Genomic DNA, 19,650 nt, shown 5'->3' on the forward strand with positions numbered 1-19,650 from the left:
TGACTCTCTTTTGCTTGGAGATACTGAAGATGAGTGCATAAAAAATGTACAAAATACTAATGATTTAATGGAGTGGCTTGGTTTTATCATTCATGAAAGAAAATCTGTTTTCAAGCCTGCCAAACAAATTGTTTTTTTCAGGCAGTGTTATTGATTCTGTATCTATGACAGTTGTGTTGCCAAAAGAAAAAGTAGAACAAATTATATTAGAATGTCAGAATCTGATCAAGAATAATACAGCTAGTATAAGATTAGTTGCCCATGTTATAGGCTTGTTAATATCCACTCTTTCAGCTGTGGATTTTGGACATTTATGTTACAGAAATTTAGAAATTAAAAAGATTCAGGCTTTAAAATTGTCATTTGGAAATTTTGATCAAAATATGACTATAACATCTGCCATGAAAGCAGATTTAAAATGGTGGGTTGAAAACTTACATTGTCAGAAAAGAGTCATTAATAGGAAAAATCTATGACAACTGACGCCTCATTAAAAGGCTGGGGTGCTTTATTTAAAGACCAAAAAATTCAAGGAAGATGGAATGATGTTGAGCAAACTTATCACATAAATGTTCTGGCATTGTTAGCCATTTCTTATACTCTGAAGGCGTTTTGTAAAAATTATTCAGATATACATGTGAAGATTTTTTGTGACAATTCTAGTGCAATTGCATATGTCAACAATATGGGTGGTATAAAATCCATGCAAATGAATGAAATAACCAAACTTTTGTGGGTCTGGTGTATTGAAAGAAATATATGGATTTCAGTAGAACATATTCCTGGTAAATATAATGCTGCAGATGTTGAATCAAGAAAAATTGATGATCATTTAGAGTGGATGCTTGATAAACAAGTTTTCCATAAATTAGTAGACATTTGGGGTAGTCCAGGCCATGATTTATTTGCCTCTAGAATAAATTGTTAAGTTGAGAGTTTCTCGTATTGGAAACCTGACCCTGAGGCAGTATTTGTAAATGCTTTTAGTATTTTATGGTCTGATGAGGTATTTTATTATCTTTTTCCCCCTTTTTCTCTAATTAGTAGATGTCTACAGAAAGTTCAGAAAGACAGTGCAGAGGTTCTGATGATTGTACTATTATGGCCGACGCAGACATGGTACCCAGTACTACTAGAAATGTTGATAGATTTTCCAAAAATGTTGCCTCGAAAGAAAAGACTGCTGTCCATTCCAGGAACGGAAAAGATTCATCCTCTTCACAATCAGTTAAAGTTTCTTGATACACTTCAACCAGCTTTAAATGAAGTCTTAGATTTTTTAACAGTGCTTTTTGATAAAGGATTACGTTATAGTACGATAAATTGTGCAAGATCTGCTTTGTCAGCCTTAGGAATAATTTTTAATGGAGTGACAGTTGGCTCTAATCATCAGATTTTTGATAGGTGTATATAATTTGCGACCTTCAGAACCTAGATATAGTGAAACTTGGGAAGTATCTAAAGTTTTTAATTTTTTACGGAAGTTATCTCCCGTAAAATATATTTCGTTGAAAGATTTAACATTGAAGTTAGTAATGTTAACTGTTTTATCCACGGCTTGTAGGACACAGTCGTTATTTTTGCTATGTTTAGACAATTTAGTAAAAGGAAAGGATAGTTATACCTTGTTTTATTCAGGTTTATTGAAACAGAATAGACCTGGGTTTAATGTACATTTTGTTGAACTTTTTGCTTATCCTCCAGATAGGAGATTGTGTGTTTTTACTGTTTTAAAAGAATATTTGATGGGAACAGCTAAAACTCGCGGTAATAGTCAGAAGCTTTTTATAAGTTATGTGAAACCGTTTAAACCAGTTTTAAGAGAAACAATTAGCAGATGGGTCAAAACTGTTATGTCCAAATCAGGAATAAATTTTAAATCGTATTCTTCACATAGCACGAGGTCAGCTGTTGTTTCTAAGGCTTTCCATAACCTGATTCCTGAGGAATGTATTTTACAAAGAGCTGGTTGGACCAGTGACTTTTGCTAATTGTATAAGAAGCCGATCGAGTCAGATGAACAACGTTTTCAGAGAGCTGTTCTGAGTACATAGAACTTTATTTGTAAAATTAACTTTGTATATAGGAGGGATATTTTTTTTTGAGGTTTTTTAATATAATTTTTGACTTATCTCAGGGCTTGTGCTCTTTGAAGTCTCATCTGGTCCCGAAAACGGGATGACGTAGTTAAATTCCAAAACTAAACGAGACTTACCTTGGTAAAAGTTAAATTCCAACTGAACTTCAACTTTTACCACGGTAAGTCTCGTTTAGTTTTGTAATTAATTACCACACATAGTATCAAGTATTATAACTTTTATGATTATCGTAGTACGTGTTTATTTATTTTACGTAAAAATTGTAAAAAAGATATGTTCATGTCAAAAAAAGAAAGATACCAAGGAGACATTCAACACTGATACGTCGAAGATAAACTGACATCGCACTGGCAAAAAATGAAAAAAGACGAAAAGACAATCAGTCCAGAAATCACTAAAAAGAAAACTAAAGTCTGAGCAACATGGACCACAAATTACGTTGATGGTGATCTCAAATGTTCCAAAAGCACATTAAGTGTAAATTCAATTTAACTTTGTTTGTTTTGTATGAATAAATGGACATGTTTTTTATACCTTAACGAGATAGAAATCCATCGACAAAATTAACATAAAGATTAATGGGTTTCTATGCAATGTCGGCATATGTAAGTAATCTTGAAAAAAGGTTGTCGTAATAATTATTATCAATTTCTGTAGAGAGCGTCAGTGAAGCAGGCCCGAGAACACAGTTATTTCGTAGTGCATTTCTTTTAGACAAAAAAGTCAAAATAAAACAATCGCATCTGCTCTATCTCAAAAAGATGTTCACAGTGTAGTGTACTACTATTGGGACAAATTATAGAAAAATTATAGAAAATTCGAACAGCGGTATACTACTGTTGCCTTTATTTATCTACCAATTCTAACTCAAAATATTGACAATTCTATGTTAAGGGGGTCTAAAATTCAGTTTGACAGCTTCAGACAAACTAGTTTTTGACCTTTTTTAACTGGACCAAATCACTACTTAACATAAAGATTCAGCAACCAAATTTTTTTAACATGTAATTTCATCCCCTTACTTAATACTTCATGCTTAAAATTTGAAAAGTGTATGAAAAAAATTTGCAAGTTATACACTGTCCACACTAGGAACTATAATTGTAGACAACGAAAATCTAAGGACGATAACTGTGTCCTCGGACCAGCAGGATATAAATATCACTTGAAAATTCAGTGCACCTTTAAGAGAAGACACAACTAATTATTTCTTCTCAATAAACCTAAATACTTATATAAAAACAAAGATTGAAGTATTGAATATTAATATAATGCGTATATATAATAATATAAAATATGCATACCTTGAGATGTATGTAACACATAATTTGCTGTCCCGAGATAAGTTTTTAAAAGTAAAATCAATGTTAATACTAAACGCAACATGTCTACAATCATCAAGGAAATTATCAGAATCCAGTTTATTTCCTGGAGAAGAATAGAGGATATATATACTTTTTTTCAATTTTATCATTTAAGATAATTTATTTAAATGATACTTGTGATTTGGCACATTCGATCCAATAGTAATTAGTTTTTATGTTCCGTTTGTGAAATACTTGTACCAGGAACACAATATGGAAGTACTTAATCGTCAACTTTTGAATTATGATTATGTCAAGAGATTGTTCTCATCTCAATCAAATATTTACGGACAATAAATATTTAGAAACATGTTGGATTAAAAAATAATATAACTTGAATATATCATTGGGTCATTTATGGCTTGAGCTTTGACTAAATCACTTGTTTATAGTATTGGTGGAGACCGTATACTATGCTAGGGAAATTGAGTTTATTGTATGTAGTGTTTAAATGACATACACATCCTTGTATTCGATAGATCAAATTGTACTGACTACATTTTTTTTTTGGAGATTATCGATTTATTTCTTTTAGATAAACAGGATGACCATATTACCAATCAGAACTAATCAAAGTTGGAAATTGACTTCCAATACTGTGAAATTAGGTGAAAGTTAAAATTTTATATGTTTCCATGAACTTGTCGTGGTAATGATCTAAATTGAGACGTATCAATAAACAACTAAAGAAACAAGCTTGTTTAAAATATTCAGATACAACTGCATTCTATATTAGCTTTTACAGCGAAACACTGACACTGAAAATTGGCTTCCAGTACAGCAGCCAATATTAGAGTTTAAGACGACATGATTTAAATATTGGCAAGTTCCACAAGTTTGCTATTAGTTATTTGGTACATTTTGTTCTAATTGTATTTATTTGGTTTTCAATCATGCTGGTATAATCAAATTTAGTTCTTATTTTTCTTCATTGATTTTCACCTTTGTTCATTGACTTCCGCTGATCGAGTTAAAAAGGTTGAGTTTACTGCTAAATAATTAAACCACTTGCCTTTGTGACCGTATCTTAGAAGAAAAATTGCCAATGAACGTTGTTGTTGTTGATAATTTATTTACCGAAGCATAAGATATCGATAATAACACTAAATAAACTTCGTAACATGACGTAACGTATCATTTGAGATGCAAAGGAGGAGAAAGTATTTATCTGCTATACAAAGGGTTTGTGACAATCGGAAAGCTAAAATTATCACGTGTGTCTTTGATTCCTGTTCGATATCGTCCATATGTGTCAATTGTAAGATGTAAGAAAACTTATCAAAGATATCAGGCTTATAATTTCTACACAAAATGCGCGTTTCCTTTAAGAAACACTCATAAATAACGCCCGAATTAAAAAAGTTAAAAGTCCAATAAAGTACGATATTGAAGAGCATTGAAGACTAAAAATCAGAAAGGTTTTGTAAAATACAATTAAAAAGTTTCATAAATAAGTTTGCTAGTATGGTGCACAATTCCTACATTTTCAATACCGACTGTTTGAAAGATGATTTAATTAAACTCGACAAAGTTGTTGAAAATCCAAATAACAAACTTTTTAATAATAAAGTCTTTGATGGCTTTGTTATTTTGAATCAGTTTGGTTCATTATTATGCTTGAATTTTCACAACTTTTAACAAAAAATGTATATCAAAGATTCACATTTTGGAGAAAAAAAAACGCTGATTAATTAAATATATCTCAAAATCCAAAACTTAATACAAACGTTTAAAAGTTGATTAGAGTAACAAGAAATAATGTCCGAGGGAGATACATTGCTAATTTGGAAATACTTTCTTAAATATTATTTCAGCAAATATAATAAAAACAATATCTTTATTTTTCAACATTTATTTGCCCTGAACTTCTGGGAGTTTAAACTTATACTAAAATGCTGTACTACACCTCCCTTCACTTTGGGTCTTCCTCGGAATTCAATTTCACCGCTATCCATGTGTATCTATGCTGGTAACATTGTTTTGTCTTTACGATATAAAACATAAAGATCATATCTTGGAACCAGTAGATAAACAAAACAAAATATTTTAGATCTATCAAAAAGAGGCGTGGTTTGTGAAACAGCTGTTTTTACAAATAGCAACCTATAGATACATATTTAGAATTTCTAAGAATCAACATGCGATTGACACAGCTGGTTATTCGCAAATTATTACAAAAGTTATGAAAGGCATCTCTTTACTGTAGAAAGAATGGTAGAATGAATCTTAGAAAAAATATTCAGCTCATCTGGACGCGTTTACTACATTTCGATCTTCATAAGGATGTATGTGTAGGTTAAGTACAAAAGAAAGAACGGATATTTTCGTCGTCCGTTTTTAAAAACAGAAGAGTAGATTTTTGGTTTTCTCAAATCTCCTCTTTCATGAATGATGAATTGTATAAAATGTGATACCCGATATGCAATTAGTACGTCGTACATGCGTATAAGTGAAATTTCAAGATTTGATGTAAATTCCAATTCCTTTTGTTAATTAATCTACATATTTTGGATATATTACAACATTGGTTTAAGAATGTTTATAATAAACGACAGTGACAAGCCTGTAACTAAACTATCCATAATAATTGAACAAGTCTGTTTTTCCGGAATTGCTTTTTATGAAGTAAGTAGTTATAGTGATTTCAGCTTGAAAAAATAGAATTATGGAAAACAGTTTAGTCGATATTCCAAAAGGTACAAATTTTAAATGTCAGTGAAATAATAATACAATGCTGTCCCTTACACTAAAAAAAATAGTACATATACCTCTATATGCAATATTGTGTACGCAATAAGGTTGCATTTCTTGAATAAATTGATCTCCTTTGTTGAAAGATGAATATTCTCCATAATCCCGACTTTATAGAAACATTAAAATGATAAATGTGGTTGAAATTTTTACAGGAAAATTTATTGCTGTTGTGGCTCATTAACATTAAACCATTGATCGTTCATTTTACATTTTAGTTTAACAGACATAGACCAGTCCACAAAGAATATATTCAAAACCATTATAATGTTTGAAGAAAAACAGTTAGATCCTTGTGACTATAAAGGCATCAGTAGTATACCGATGTTTAATAGTCATAAATCGATTAAGCGAAAACAAATGCAGGTTACAAACTAAAACCGAGTGAAACACATCAACTATAAGAGGAAAACAATGGAACAACAGAAACACTGCAGTCGAATAAAAACAAATGCTAACATACATAGAAAAGAACTGCTTGATAACAACTGATATATCCTTGACTTGGTACATGAATTTTTCAGTAAAAATGTGTTGGTCAAAGTAATAGCACAACAACAATCTTGAATGATGATATTACAGGCTTTGAAGTTTTTATTTTTAATATATCTTATATATGACAAGTTTGACAGTACAAGTACAGGGTAAATGTAAACCGAATTTCTTAATTTTTGATAATGACTTTGAAAACGGAACAGAAATTATTCACCTGACTAGATGTTCATAACTTCATCTATATTATTTGAGGGCCTTTGTTGTACTTCACAACACCCAAAATGCAAGCATATGCACAGACCCATGTACTTCGGTATTCTAGATAAGTAATAATACATTTATATAATGAGTACCTAAATATTTATTGAAGTAACTAAGTATATGATTTTACATGCACTACAAGTAAGGTTGCAATGTCATCAGAATAAGATTAACTTAACTGGATTTAGGTGTATAATAAAGGGTTATATAGCCACAGACGTTTTATGTTCTTGTCATTAAAAACTTTCCATTTCAATTTTACCTCTTGATGGTTTTCCCAGATACCAGTGTTATTCGATGCTGTTTGATATCATACTTGATACAAACATGATTGATCAGAAGGAGCAGTCTAAATAAAAGGAAGTGTACTTTGTTATTTTGGTTGTTGAATTTAGCAAAAACAAATTAATTTAATAGTAAAGATTATAATAATAATAATAATTATTATATTAATATAAATAAATAATAATAATAATAATAATAATAATAATAATAATAATAATGATAAATATAATAATAAAATATAATTGTTTTCATCTATATATTATATACATGTATACATATGTACAGTTCAAGTTTCCGTTTCCTCGGTTTGCAAATTTATGATATCCTGCTGGTAAAGTTCACCCATATGAACGATATTCTGACGCAGTTCCCAAGGCTCAACATAGTTATCATGATCCGTATTGTTTTCATGTTGACGTATTCCCTTATTCTTTTCACTAGTTCCATCTGTTTGTACCACCGGTTTTGTGTTGATGTTATTCCTTCTTAATTTCTGGTTGGCTGTTTGACACACTTGTAAAGCTAAGCGCTTTCTGAAATTAGATAAATAAAGATGAATTGTCTATTTTTGTGTGTGCTTTGTTTAATGTAGCATTGACAACGTTAAACATACAGGCAATTCTTTGTGTTTATAAAATATAGTGGCATGATATAACGAGAGGTTCCAAAGAAACTGTGTCGCTCACTTAGGTATGTGTGCATCTTCAACAATGGACACTCTGCAACATTGTGTTTTTTTTTCTTAATATTGTATTGCTGATTTTTTTTTTTATATATACAGTTTCTCTCTATCTTCTTCACTGTTTTCCCAAAACACAAGAAGGATGAATAAGGTAAAACCATTGTCATTAATGGCCAATCCTTCCTTTAAAAAGTCTACTAACGATTTAGACAATTTTTGACTTATTTATAGATCTTGTCTTGCTGATCTTTTTTCGCTATTTAAAGTGTCTATCTATAGTTTTCAAGATTAAAGGTAAAACCCAAAATATTAAAAAAATCGTCATTAAAGAGCTGGAACTTCAATATGTTGACTTATTTGAAGATCTTGTCTTTCTGATAATTTTTGCGTTTAAAGTGGCTGTCTATCTACAAATAAAGGCAATAGTAGTATACCGCTGTTCAATAGTCATAAATCGATTTAACTAAAACAAATCCTGGTCACATAACAAAACCGAGGGAAACACATCAACTATAAGAGGAAAACAACGGAACAATATAAACACTGAACTGCTACAAAAACAAAAGCCAACATACATAGAAACTAACTATTTGATAACAACTGCCATACTTGGTACAGGATATCTTAAGAAAAAATGGTGGGTTGAACCTGGTTTTATGGCTAGCCAAACCTCCCGCTTATATGGCAATGTTAAAAATACCGCAAAAATGACAACATTACGTGACAGGAATACTTTACAACTAAACGCAAGAACACTCAGGAGAGAGACATACATAAATAAATAAGATAATAGTACAAAACAACATGTAAATCACAGAATAACAACGTACACCTTCCATTTACATCACAATAGAATTATGCACTGTCCGTCACACGAATGTATCAACGCCACAAAAAGTGACGTCACAAGTAAATTTCTTAAAAAAAGAATATAAAATTGGGATAAAGTTTGTAATGGTGTTATTTTATGTATTTTCTAACCATTACAAGAATATTAATATAGAATTGTGCTAGTAATGGTGTAATTATTTGTATTTTCTAACCGGGTTTTCTTCTTAATCAAAATTGCAAAAACAAATAAATCCTGTGCATATAGTAGCTTTAAACTAAAAATCATAAAAGAACTAGCTGATTAATTATCTTAACGTTTACATACATGTTGAAAATAAAAATAGAATTCAAACCACAAATGATCACAAACGATAAGACATAACGCAATATCCAACAAGAATTACAAACGAAAAATCATAACTAAATACATGAATGTTGGACACGTCTAATAGCAAATATTTTTCAAACTAAGAGGCAGAACACTTAATGTGGGTAAAAATTTGTTATTAAAAAGCAAAAACTCCGATAAGGATAAGGAGTGAATGACGATTTCGGCCAGTAGATTCATTAGTAGATCTTGCTTTGCTGATCATTTTTGCTTATTTACTGTGCTTACTCAGTAGGATTTGGCCTATCAGAATAGCAATTGCTCAAATAGTTTACCAAATTGCAGTTTGAATTTTTCTCCAACAACTGATCAACTGGTGAAATATTTTAACAAATTGCTTCAGTGAAGGGTTGGTAGTATGAAGTGAGTGCAGTGAAATAAAAAGTAATATTTACCATCCAACTACAGTTAGTTATTGTCTATGTCAAGAAATTCAAACAAATTAGTGTCTTACTGTAATATGAGTCACTGGTTTAAAAAGGTCTAACTTTGACATGAAAACTTCTATCCTAAATAAATTTTATAAATAATTAGTTCAAAACATTGATTTGAAGATCAATAATTTATAGTTTTGTTATCTAAGAGAAAGTTATTGTGTAAGTGTGATTTGGATGATATTTTCTATAAGAATTACTGATCTGCTGGCATGAAAGGGAAATGATTTTATTCAGTCATTGTATATCAAAAATTGAATCAAAGATACCAGGCTTATGATTTTGCCTACAAAAGATTCGTCAGTACGACTCGAATCAAACATTTTGAAATGCCAAATTAGTACGAAGTTCATGAGCAGTGAGGAAACAAAATTCCGAAAGGTTTTGCCAAATACTGCTTATAAGTAATCTAATACTCCGTGGTAGAAAATCATTAGTAATTTGAACAATTCAACTTTTTGCAAAAAATTTATAATTTTGACCATATCAATGACAATTCATGTCAACACAGAATTGCTGACTACTGTGTTGATGATACCCTCTAAATTTACAGAGGAATCTATATGATTTATACAACTTTGAATGTGTCCCATTATATGTTTTTAACGGGTTTTTTTTTCAAAATTGTAATCATCTTAAAAATGAATGTCAGTGTTCTTTTCAGAACAGTGGATAATAGTTTAATGATCATGGAAATAATGTTACAAAAACATTACTTATAAAATGAAGGAAATTGATAGTTGACAAAACAAAATTTTGCTGTTTATCATTTAAACTATTTCCCTTTAATATTAGCAGATTGGTAATTGCTTTTGAAAAAAAATATCAAAATTACAATTACGCACTAGCTTGCTGTTAGAAAACAAAGCTATAAATTATTGACCTACAAGACAATGTTTTGAACTAATTATTCATAAAATTTATTTAGGATAAAAGTTTTCATGCCAAAGTTAGACCCTTTTAAACCAGTGACTCATATTAAAGTATGTCATTATTTTGTTTGAATGTCATGACATAGCCATTAACTAACAGAAGTTGGATGGTAAGTATTACTTTTTATTTCACTGCACTCACTTCAAACTACCAAACTTTCACTGAACCAATTTGTTAAAATATTTCACCAGTTGATCAGTTGGTGGAAATAATTTCAAAATGCAATTTGATAAACTATTTGAGCAATTGCTATTGAGAAAGGCCACGGCCTTCAGGATAAACACAGTAAGTTTATATCCATCTATTATAGTTTTTCAGATATAACACATGTATAAGACAAAAACGCACAAAAAATGCAAAAATTGTCATTAAAGGGCGATAACTCCAATAAGAAGTCGTCTGACGAATTTTACAATGAGTTTTATTTGAAGATCTTATTATTTTGAATACTTTTGTCATTTAAAGTTTCTCTCTATCTATTATAATATTCATGATAAAAGGGGAAATACATCTTTCGATGAAATTCGTCATTTAATCCTATAAGAAGTTGTCTGACAGTTTTAATGTACATTGACAATATGTAGAGCTCATCATTTTGAACATTTCTACTTCGTAGGATTTTCTTTATTCTTAGTGGTTTTCAAGATAATAGACAATACTTGCATCTTATCCCTATGTTCTATTTTTAGCCATGTCGGCCATGTTGGTTGACCGGCGGAGTCATCGGACACATTTCAAAAACTAGATACTCTATTGATGATTGTGGCCAAGTGTGGTTAAATTTCGCCCAATAGTTTCAGAGGAGAATATTTTAGTAAAAGTTAACGACTACGGTCGACGACCGCCAAGTGATGAGAAAAGCTCACTTGGCCCTATGGGCTAAGTTGAGCTAAAAGGTTGTATAACTCATATCTAAATGTAAAGTTTTGTTTACGTTTTCGCCCTTTAAAATTGTTTGTGTTGTTTGAATAATTCTGATACATTAATCCCTATTTTAAATACTCGGGTTGATGTAGAGCTACTCGCTGAATATATGGTATTGTTGCTGGTCTATCTTTGCTTTCAATGTGCTGTTTATTTGTCTGCATCTTATTATAGCGCTTAAATCAAAATGTTATGAAAAAAAAAAAACGTTTTAGGAACATAACTTTACTTATATTTTAACCATTTTTCCTGTTTATTTCAAACATGTGTTTTAGTGTTATATGATGTACAACAAAATACAATACAAGGTACAAAAAATGTATATATCAAACAATTTAGGACTCACTATGGGCATTATAACAAACATGACAGTAAGTGTACAAACACCAGTATATTTCATTATGTACGTAACAATTCTTTAGTGTCATTTATCCTTTTATTTAGATGGTATATAATATATATATACTCTCTTCAAACTAGACATATATTGTTACATTTGTGAACATGAATACTCTATAATAAAACTAAGCGTCTTCAGTTGGGGATCATTTTGCGCGGCCTTTACTTTTTCATATAATTGTTTTGTGTACTTTTCGTTATCTTTTGTTTTTGTCAAGGCGTTGTCACTTTCTCTTCGACTCGAGTTTTGAATGTCCCCTTGGTATCTTCATTCTTTTGTTTCTGTTAGTAGCTATGTTTTTTTTTCTTAACAAAAAGGAGTATTTATTTGCTTTCATTATTACTCATAAATACATATTCTTACCTGAAAATGATCAGAACGGCAAAAAGGCTGCACAATCCGAACAGAACAACATTAACAACGACTATTTCTCCTACAACTAGATGAAATATATATGTATTGACATGTACTTTTCATATGCTAGTAGTATTCTTATTTTAAAATGTAAGTATCTAACGCATATATTTGTATACTCAAATTTATTTCTGAATTTTTGCTACTATCCAGTTTTTTATTGGTAAACAACAACAGGGCTTAACAGCAACTTGCTTTATACTGTAGCTAGTCATAGGTAAAATGAACATTCACAATATGCAAAACTAGGCATAAAGAGCTGACATCTGAGTTTTGTAAATCCATCATGTATGAATTTCTAGAACTTTTCCTATAACGGATTGTTCATTTACAAATTGTAACAGTAACTGTCACTGTCTCATTTTAATATTAAACCATTTTATTAATTGATAGAAAATAAATACTAAACAATGTTTTGTTAATGTTTCAAGCCAAGCTTAGGTCCTTTCAATAGATTACGTGTTTCCTCGATTTCTTTTTCCCGTTGACTTGTTGTAGGACCATATTTTCAGTTAATTGTTGCGTCCAGTATTTTGCATATTGTTTCTACTTTCATAACAAATGTATAATTTTTTATACCAGGTCTTTTTACATCAGAAATGTTTGCTAAAGTAGGCCTCGTTGTTCTCTGGAAGTTTGATTTTGTTGAGGATTCAGAAAACTCACTTCCCCGATTCCTAAGTACTGGGGTGATGATATTACCTACAAATATAAAACAACAGTCCATAAAGTTAACAAAGTCTGGCATAATTTTAAACAATGTATTTCAATTTTTGGGGATTCGACGCAGTTTCCTGAGTTTTTTTCATTTTATGATTTTTAGCTATGTTTAAGATTGAAAAATATATCATGGGTTATAATGAAATAAGCAATTTTACCACCCGTTTTATTCCAAGAAATGAGGTTAAAATTGAGATACTCGTTATCTTTTCTTAGAACTTTAATATTAAAAACTGTTAACTTGTCGATCAAAAAATCCGAAACTTTATAACCATTTTTTTTATTTATACAATAAATGAAAATACAAATTCTAATGTTTATTGTTATTTCATAATATATTTACGTAAGCAGTTCTTCATTATGGACTTTGATTTAAAAACAATACAAAGCAAGTATGTTGTACGGTTGTAACACGCATATGTTATAGAAATGTCTCAAATATATAACACGGCTTTTGTGCAACACAAAGACACTGACTAATGCTACACTAATTGTTAACGTCAGGAGTTATAATCTTTTCAAGTAACATCATATTATTTTAATGCTATATTATAAAAGATAAGTAGATGTAATACGATTGCCATTGATACAGTTATCCACCAGAGACCAAAATGCTGTAGATTTGTTCAACTAGAGGTCACAAAACGGTCATAACACTTCTATCTAAATAATTGTTTTTGTGAATCATAAAACAGATATTTAAAGCATTGATTTAGCCTTTGATACATAATTCGATTATTAGTTGTCATTGGCATGAACTAGCTTTCGGTAACTGCGATAACTCTAGATCTGTATTTTGTGTCTTTTGTGTTTTTAATAGTTTTGTTTTTGTGTGATTTGTATCGATCTGACGATAAGCCCTTTTAAACTGGTTTTTATGGTTTGTTCTTATGTTTTCCTGTTACACCACTACTCCATGTTAGGGTTGGGTTGGACGCTCGCAAAAATGTTTAACCCTGTCACATTCTGTGTGTGCCTGTCCAAAGTCAGGAGCCTTTAATACATCAGTTGTCGTTTGTTGCTTTATATCATATTTGTTTTGGTTTATTTTGTTTTGTACATACCTCTGGCCGTTAGTTTTCTCGTTTTAATCATAAACATTTGTCATTTCGAGACCTTTTATAGCTTGCTATGCGTTATGCGTTTTACTCATTTTTGAAGGCCATTTTCTAGCATACAGTTGCTTTCTCCTACGTCATTTTGTCTCTGGTCGAGAGTTGATTCATTGGCAATCATATCACATCTTCTTTTTTATATGTACTGTGTATGAAATTAAATCTAAAAGATGTTGATAAATCATTATAGAATCAAGATGAAACATGGGAACAATTTTTAAACCTTGAAGGCTGAACAATGAGAGACTGTCAGTTGTGAAATGATTTAAGATGACTTATATATTATAAAAAAAAAATAACTTATTATAAATGGTACGGATGTTTTAACTATGTTTATACGTATAGTTCATTTCAATTCCAATAATCGTCCTGTATTTAACGGGTTTTTTCGTTTACAAAGAAGTTGATTTAAAAATGGCTGTTGATCTTGTATCCGTTAAATAAGTTGAGAACTGTTCAACCAATGCTTTTCAAATTTTTAAATGTAAAGAAAGTGACGGAAGATAATAAAGCAACAATCAAAACTCACAAGTCGTGACAAACTAACAACGCCATGGTAAACAAACCGCTAGTCGACGAAAAGATAGACAAGTTCACAACACATTTTTTAGAAAACTAAAGGCTGCACAACACGAACTCCGCCAAAAAAAGAGTGATAGCAGGTTCTTAGGAATGGTAAGCAGACCTGCTCTACAAGTAGCAACGTCGTTTTTTTCTCATAGTAAGTATACATTAAGTGATATCAAAATCGCGAGGAAAATAGGACGGGATTGTTGTTACAACAATACATTTGCCGATCCTGAGCTATTTCCCTCTCAGCAATTGCCTTTGATTGATTGCAAAAATTACTTTTTAAGTAGTTTCCATGCCATAAGTTTTAAAATGTATTGTCTATGCTTTTAAAATTTGATATGTTGCTACTGGTGGCAATAAAGAGGTCAATTTCGATATTGATTATATTTCACTTTTGTCGTTGAGGACTTGTCATTGTCTTAAAATGACACAAAAAAAACTCATTGCTTCATATGTAATACAACACGGTTTGTTGTCATTTTGACAGTCGCTTGTTGGTTATTATTGTACAATACCGGGTACCTGTAATGAAAATGGAAAGGATAAACATGAAAAAATATCAAAGAAAGCCACAGGAGTTAGAGTAGAAGCTGACAAATTGTCATCCTCTTGTTTATTGTAAAGCAATATAGATTTACAAAAGAATATCACTAAGATTTTAAGGTGTATCTTGGCGTCTGTTAATTAAAGCACGTTTCTGAAAACATTTACAAATGTAACTCTTGAACTTATCGTTTTGTTATACTGCATCATTTTGCAAAATACTCACTTCTTTGTGCCAAAGAATAAAATCAAACTTTAAATAAATTACATTTCAGTGAAAATATGATTAAAAGTAGGCAAAGAAGTAGAAAAAAAATCTGAACTCAAAGGCAAATTTAAATTCAAAAAGGGGAAGTCCACAAAAAAGACAAAATCAAACGCTATCAAACAACGGAACAAGTTAAAAACAACTGCCATATTCCTGACTTGGAACAGGCATTTCCCGAAGAAAATGGTGGTTTAAACAAACAATACTAACTACGTCATAGATCTTTACCTTGATTTAATAAGAGTTTCAGTACCATTGTTATCCAAAAAAAAAAAATAGAATGTATACACTTACTTGGGTAGCTTTCATCAAAGCATAAAACAGGCAAGTGATCCGAACAAGATCTGTACTCGAAGGTCAGTGATCGAGAAATATCGGTCCTTAAGATCGCAACACACTGTTCATTTGCTTTTTCTAAATGTGAAAAAAATCATTAATACATCATACATGTCATAGTCGTAGATAGAACAAATAAATGTTATAATATAAAATTTCAAATACCTTAAGAATTGAATTTGTCTTTTAAACGCACGAACTTCATAAGTACTTACGCATAAAAAAGACTGGACCAGAGAGTTATTCAGTCCTATTGATTCCAGGAAGTATAAATAACTTAAGTTGGGAAAAGATTACAAAAAAGGACTCACGACGTGTGTTTTCTTTATACCTTGATCATTTCATCTCTGGATATACTAATTATGTGATAATATCAATAAAAATTAAAACAAATTCCTTTAAACATATATGTAAAAACGTTTATTTTATGAGTGGAAATGTGTAAAAATATAGTAATCGTGTACATCTCCATTGAGAGGTCCTTGATATACTATAATTGCGTGAAATCTTTTTTTGTCGACAGCCAGTGACACACACGATAACTTCAGATAACAGATGTCTACATCAATGCTGTTATGAATTTTATTCAATTGCGGTGTAAAAAAATAAAAATTCCGCAAGTCCCCGTTATCGTCTTTGTAAAACTAGACTTCATGTTCGTTTCAGAAAAAGAATTTGAAAAATAACGATTTTTGTCGGAAAAAAAGTGTTTGTATATTATTGTATATGTTACAGGCATTTTCTAGATTAAGGCATTTTGTAAAAGACCTCAATTTTCAGGCAATTTAGTAAATGCCTAACCTTGACAGGCAATATATAAAATGTAAAACGACTGAAATTTTGAAACAAAAATTCAACAAATTGCCATCCAGTTTCAGGTAATTTGTTACAAAAAAAGGACAATTATCATTGAATTGCTATTGACCAAGCAGAGATAAATAAAGGTGCATTGACAGGGTAAGCGTCTCCTGCTATAGATGCAACAGCCGACATGCGTACATCTGCTTCAACCTGTTGAATGCTCTGATAAGCAAAAGATGCCAGTTAACCTAATCATGTTAATGAGGCTTTGAATCAGTTGGATAAATAGCAGATTTCTATTTTTAGTCAACAGAAATTGACTCGAATCATCAACCATATGCACTTTCATACACAGAAAGTAAGTGATTTACGAAAATACGATAACTGTTCATTTATGGTTCTTATTTAGTTGTATAACTAAACAAAACGAAGGAGGAAGGATAAACGGCAGTGTCTGGCCATAATTGCTAGCATACTATAATTTAGCCTTTTTAAGATTTGCTAATTTCATTGACAAATCAAATGGATGATATAATCTGGACACTGTCTCTATGATATCATACATATGAGGAAATAATTAAAATAAAAATGCTGTGTAGAGCTACATGTTGATGCTGAAGTTTTACTAGTCTTGTTTGTTTTTTGTTTTTTGTTTTTTTACATATTTTGCATCGAAAGGTGTCACTTACTATGTGAATTAGTTTGTTTACAAGAGACAACACATATTTAATTCCAACATTATTTAACTTTGTTATTCGACATCATTCTTATATTTACTTTCGAATAAATACTCAAAGTCTGTCAACATCTGTCATCATTGCGATTTTGACTATTTTCTAGTGTCATAATTATGTTATCTGTCTAGAAGTAAGTCTTACAATTGTTAAAACCTTTAAATACACCCATGTGAATTTAGTTAGGATTGAAGGACATTTTAAAAATTACACTGGTGTGAACAAAATTCCTGGAAAATTGGTCATACCTTTTTTGTTACTATATCGTCTTAATTAATAATAAAATAAAAATGTTATTCCATTATATTCAATATCACCTATTTCAATTGTCACAACAAAATGCGGAGAATTGGAGTAAATGTAAGAATAATAATTAAAACACTTCTTTCTGTGTCAGATTTAGCCCGTAAATTTTGTTTGAAATGTATTAAGCATTATAATAGTGCTATTGCGTTATTTTTTGTATAACCAGTAAGCTGCTTTGATAGATCAATACCTACTGATAATGGGATACATAAATTACTAATAAGTTTCTGTTGAGTTATACTATTGACTTTGTATACAGTAAGGATTTATAAACTATCTTACCTTCTTCATACTTGAAGTATCCTAGCCAATAATCAGAATAGTTTCTCTCTTTTTTCATAAGTGATTCATGTTCGACTATACATTTGTAAATAGCAGAAGTCCATGTCCCTTTTCCACAGACTCCTACAATATAGTGGTTTTTTTCCAATGCAAACACATTTGCTCACTTATAGTAATGTAAATCAAACGTTTGTTAACGAGAAAATATTATTAGGTACATTAACATAGACCGTATAATTCAATAAAAATACTTGAAAAGTTGAATGCTTAACAGTCTGAATGTTTACAGTTCCGGTAGATTGTTATTTATACAATGTTTCTGTGTCTGAACTCACTAGCGACATGTTTTCGCAGTTTTAGATCCTTGTTGCGCGGTCTTTAGTTTTCTATGTTGTGTTTTGTGTACTGGTGTTTGTCATGTCGTCTAGTTTCGGTTTTTGCCAGGGCATTGTCAGTTTGTTTTTGACTTTTGAGTTTAAATATCCCTGTGGGATATTTCGCCTCTCTTGGATAACAGAATACTAGTAGTCATCTGATTTGTTATTTTACCAATTGTGGCAGATTCTCGATTGTTCGGGTATTGTATGCATTCAGTAGACGATTATCCAGTCGACGTACCCGGTCTTGCTCCTTTTTGAGTTGATGCGATTACTTCAGTTTTTGTTTGTTACTTTGCATTGTTTTCTGAATGGATTTATGATATTTGAAGACCGGTAAACACTTGCTGGCTTAATGCAGTGATCGGGAAGGACGTGCGCCTTGCGCCAATTGCGCTTATCGACCAGAAATGGCGCATAGATTGACAAATGTAAGCGCCCGCGTGGCGCATGATATTTTTCACTTCGTTTTGAAACGTTGAGATATCGTCAAATGGATTTCCGATCGTATTTCGTGCCGCCATTTGTGAGTACACAACTGTGTAGTGTTTACTCCAATGATAGGAGCACCTATATATTTTTTGGGACGTCTCGGGTGTTTTCCTATGGTAATAATAGCAACATGCGGTATGACTGATTACCCAAAAAACGTAATTAACCATCATTCATGATATATTTTTTTATAAACGACTTTAAATTTGTGAAAATTGGCTAGTACAGGCGAGAATTCTTCTCTAATTATAATCTTTTCAGTAAGCTTGCTATTATTTCGATTGAAAAACCCAAAAGCCTTTTTATGAATAGCATAGTATTTGTCTCCATAAAAGGGGCTTAACTGTCCTTGTCATTTTTTTTGGTCTTTGGCTCGTTTTGACATTTTGTAAACATGCCTTCAGCGAATTGTTGTTGTGTCTTATCAATTAACGTTTCTCTCTACTGTTATTCTTGTCATCGCGATGAAGTAATAATAATACAAGTGCAAATGAAATGCCAGAAACGTCCTCTAATACGGAACGTCTGGAATAAGTATGGTATCGACGAAGACCCAAATTTAATGTAAAAAAAAACATGAACATGAACAACATGAACAAGGGAACAGTACCAGTTTTAACATTGTAAATAAAGGTTATCGTAAATATTGCCCGGTTTGGAAGAAGTTATTGTATATTCATTGAAATTGAAATTACAAAATCACAGGAACAATATCCATGATATTAATTAGAATCATACTTGTAAGTACAGTGAAATATACACTTTTTTTATTTTTTGTTTTTAATGTAAACGAATGGCCCACTCATTTGACAACATGGCCCATTAATTCTAAAAATGGCCCA

General features: G+C 31.0%; 1 protein-coding gene across 1 annotated transcript; it reads right to left on the reverse strand.

Annotated features, from left to right (window-relative positions):
* Positions 1–7,479: 7,479 nt before the first annotated feature.
* Positions 7,480–18,077, reverse strand: LOC127707786 (uncharacterized). Its single transcript, XM_052212553.1, has 5 exons — positions 17,940–18,077; positions 15,775–15,894; positions 12,841–12,963; positions 12,211–12,286; positions 7,480–7,788 (listed from the first exon to the last, which is right to left on the reverse strand). Exons 1-5 carry the CDS (start codon positions 17,995–17,997, stop codon positions 7,542–7,544), a joined length of 624 nt encoding a protein of 207 aa, XP_052068513.1. The 5' UTR covers positions 17,998–18,077; the 3' UTR covers positions 7,480–7,541.
* Between the last annotated feature and the right edge of the window lie 1,573 nt (positions 18,078–19,650).

This window comes from Mytilus californianus, unplaced genomic scaffold, assembly GCF_021869535.1.
Source record: "Mytilus californianus isolate M0D057914Y unplaced genomic scaffold, xbMytCali1.0.p SCAF_7, whole genome shotgun sequence".
Taxonomy (NCBI): Eukaryota; Metazoa; Mollusca; class Bivalvia; order Mytilida; family Mytilidae; genus Mytilus; species Mytilus californianus.

Bases quoted from the DNA above. Each gene is read 5' to 3' on its own strand.
- LOC127707786 (XM_052212553.1), bottom strand. From the start codon at position 17,997: ATGAAAAAAGAGAGAAACTATTCTGATTATTGGCTAGGATACTTCAAG. The intron at 12,287-12,840 runs GTATAAAAAATT...TATTTCATCTAG, and splicing joins TTCTGATGTAAAAAGACCTG to TTGTAGGAGAAATAGTCGTT. The intron at 7,789-12,210 runs GTAAGAATATGT...ATCTAATTTCAG, and splicing joins GCCGTTCTGATCATTTTCAG to AAAGCGCTTAGCTTTACAAG.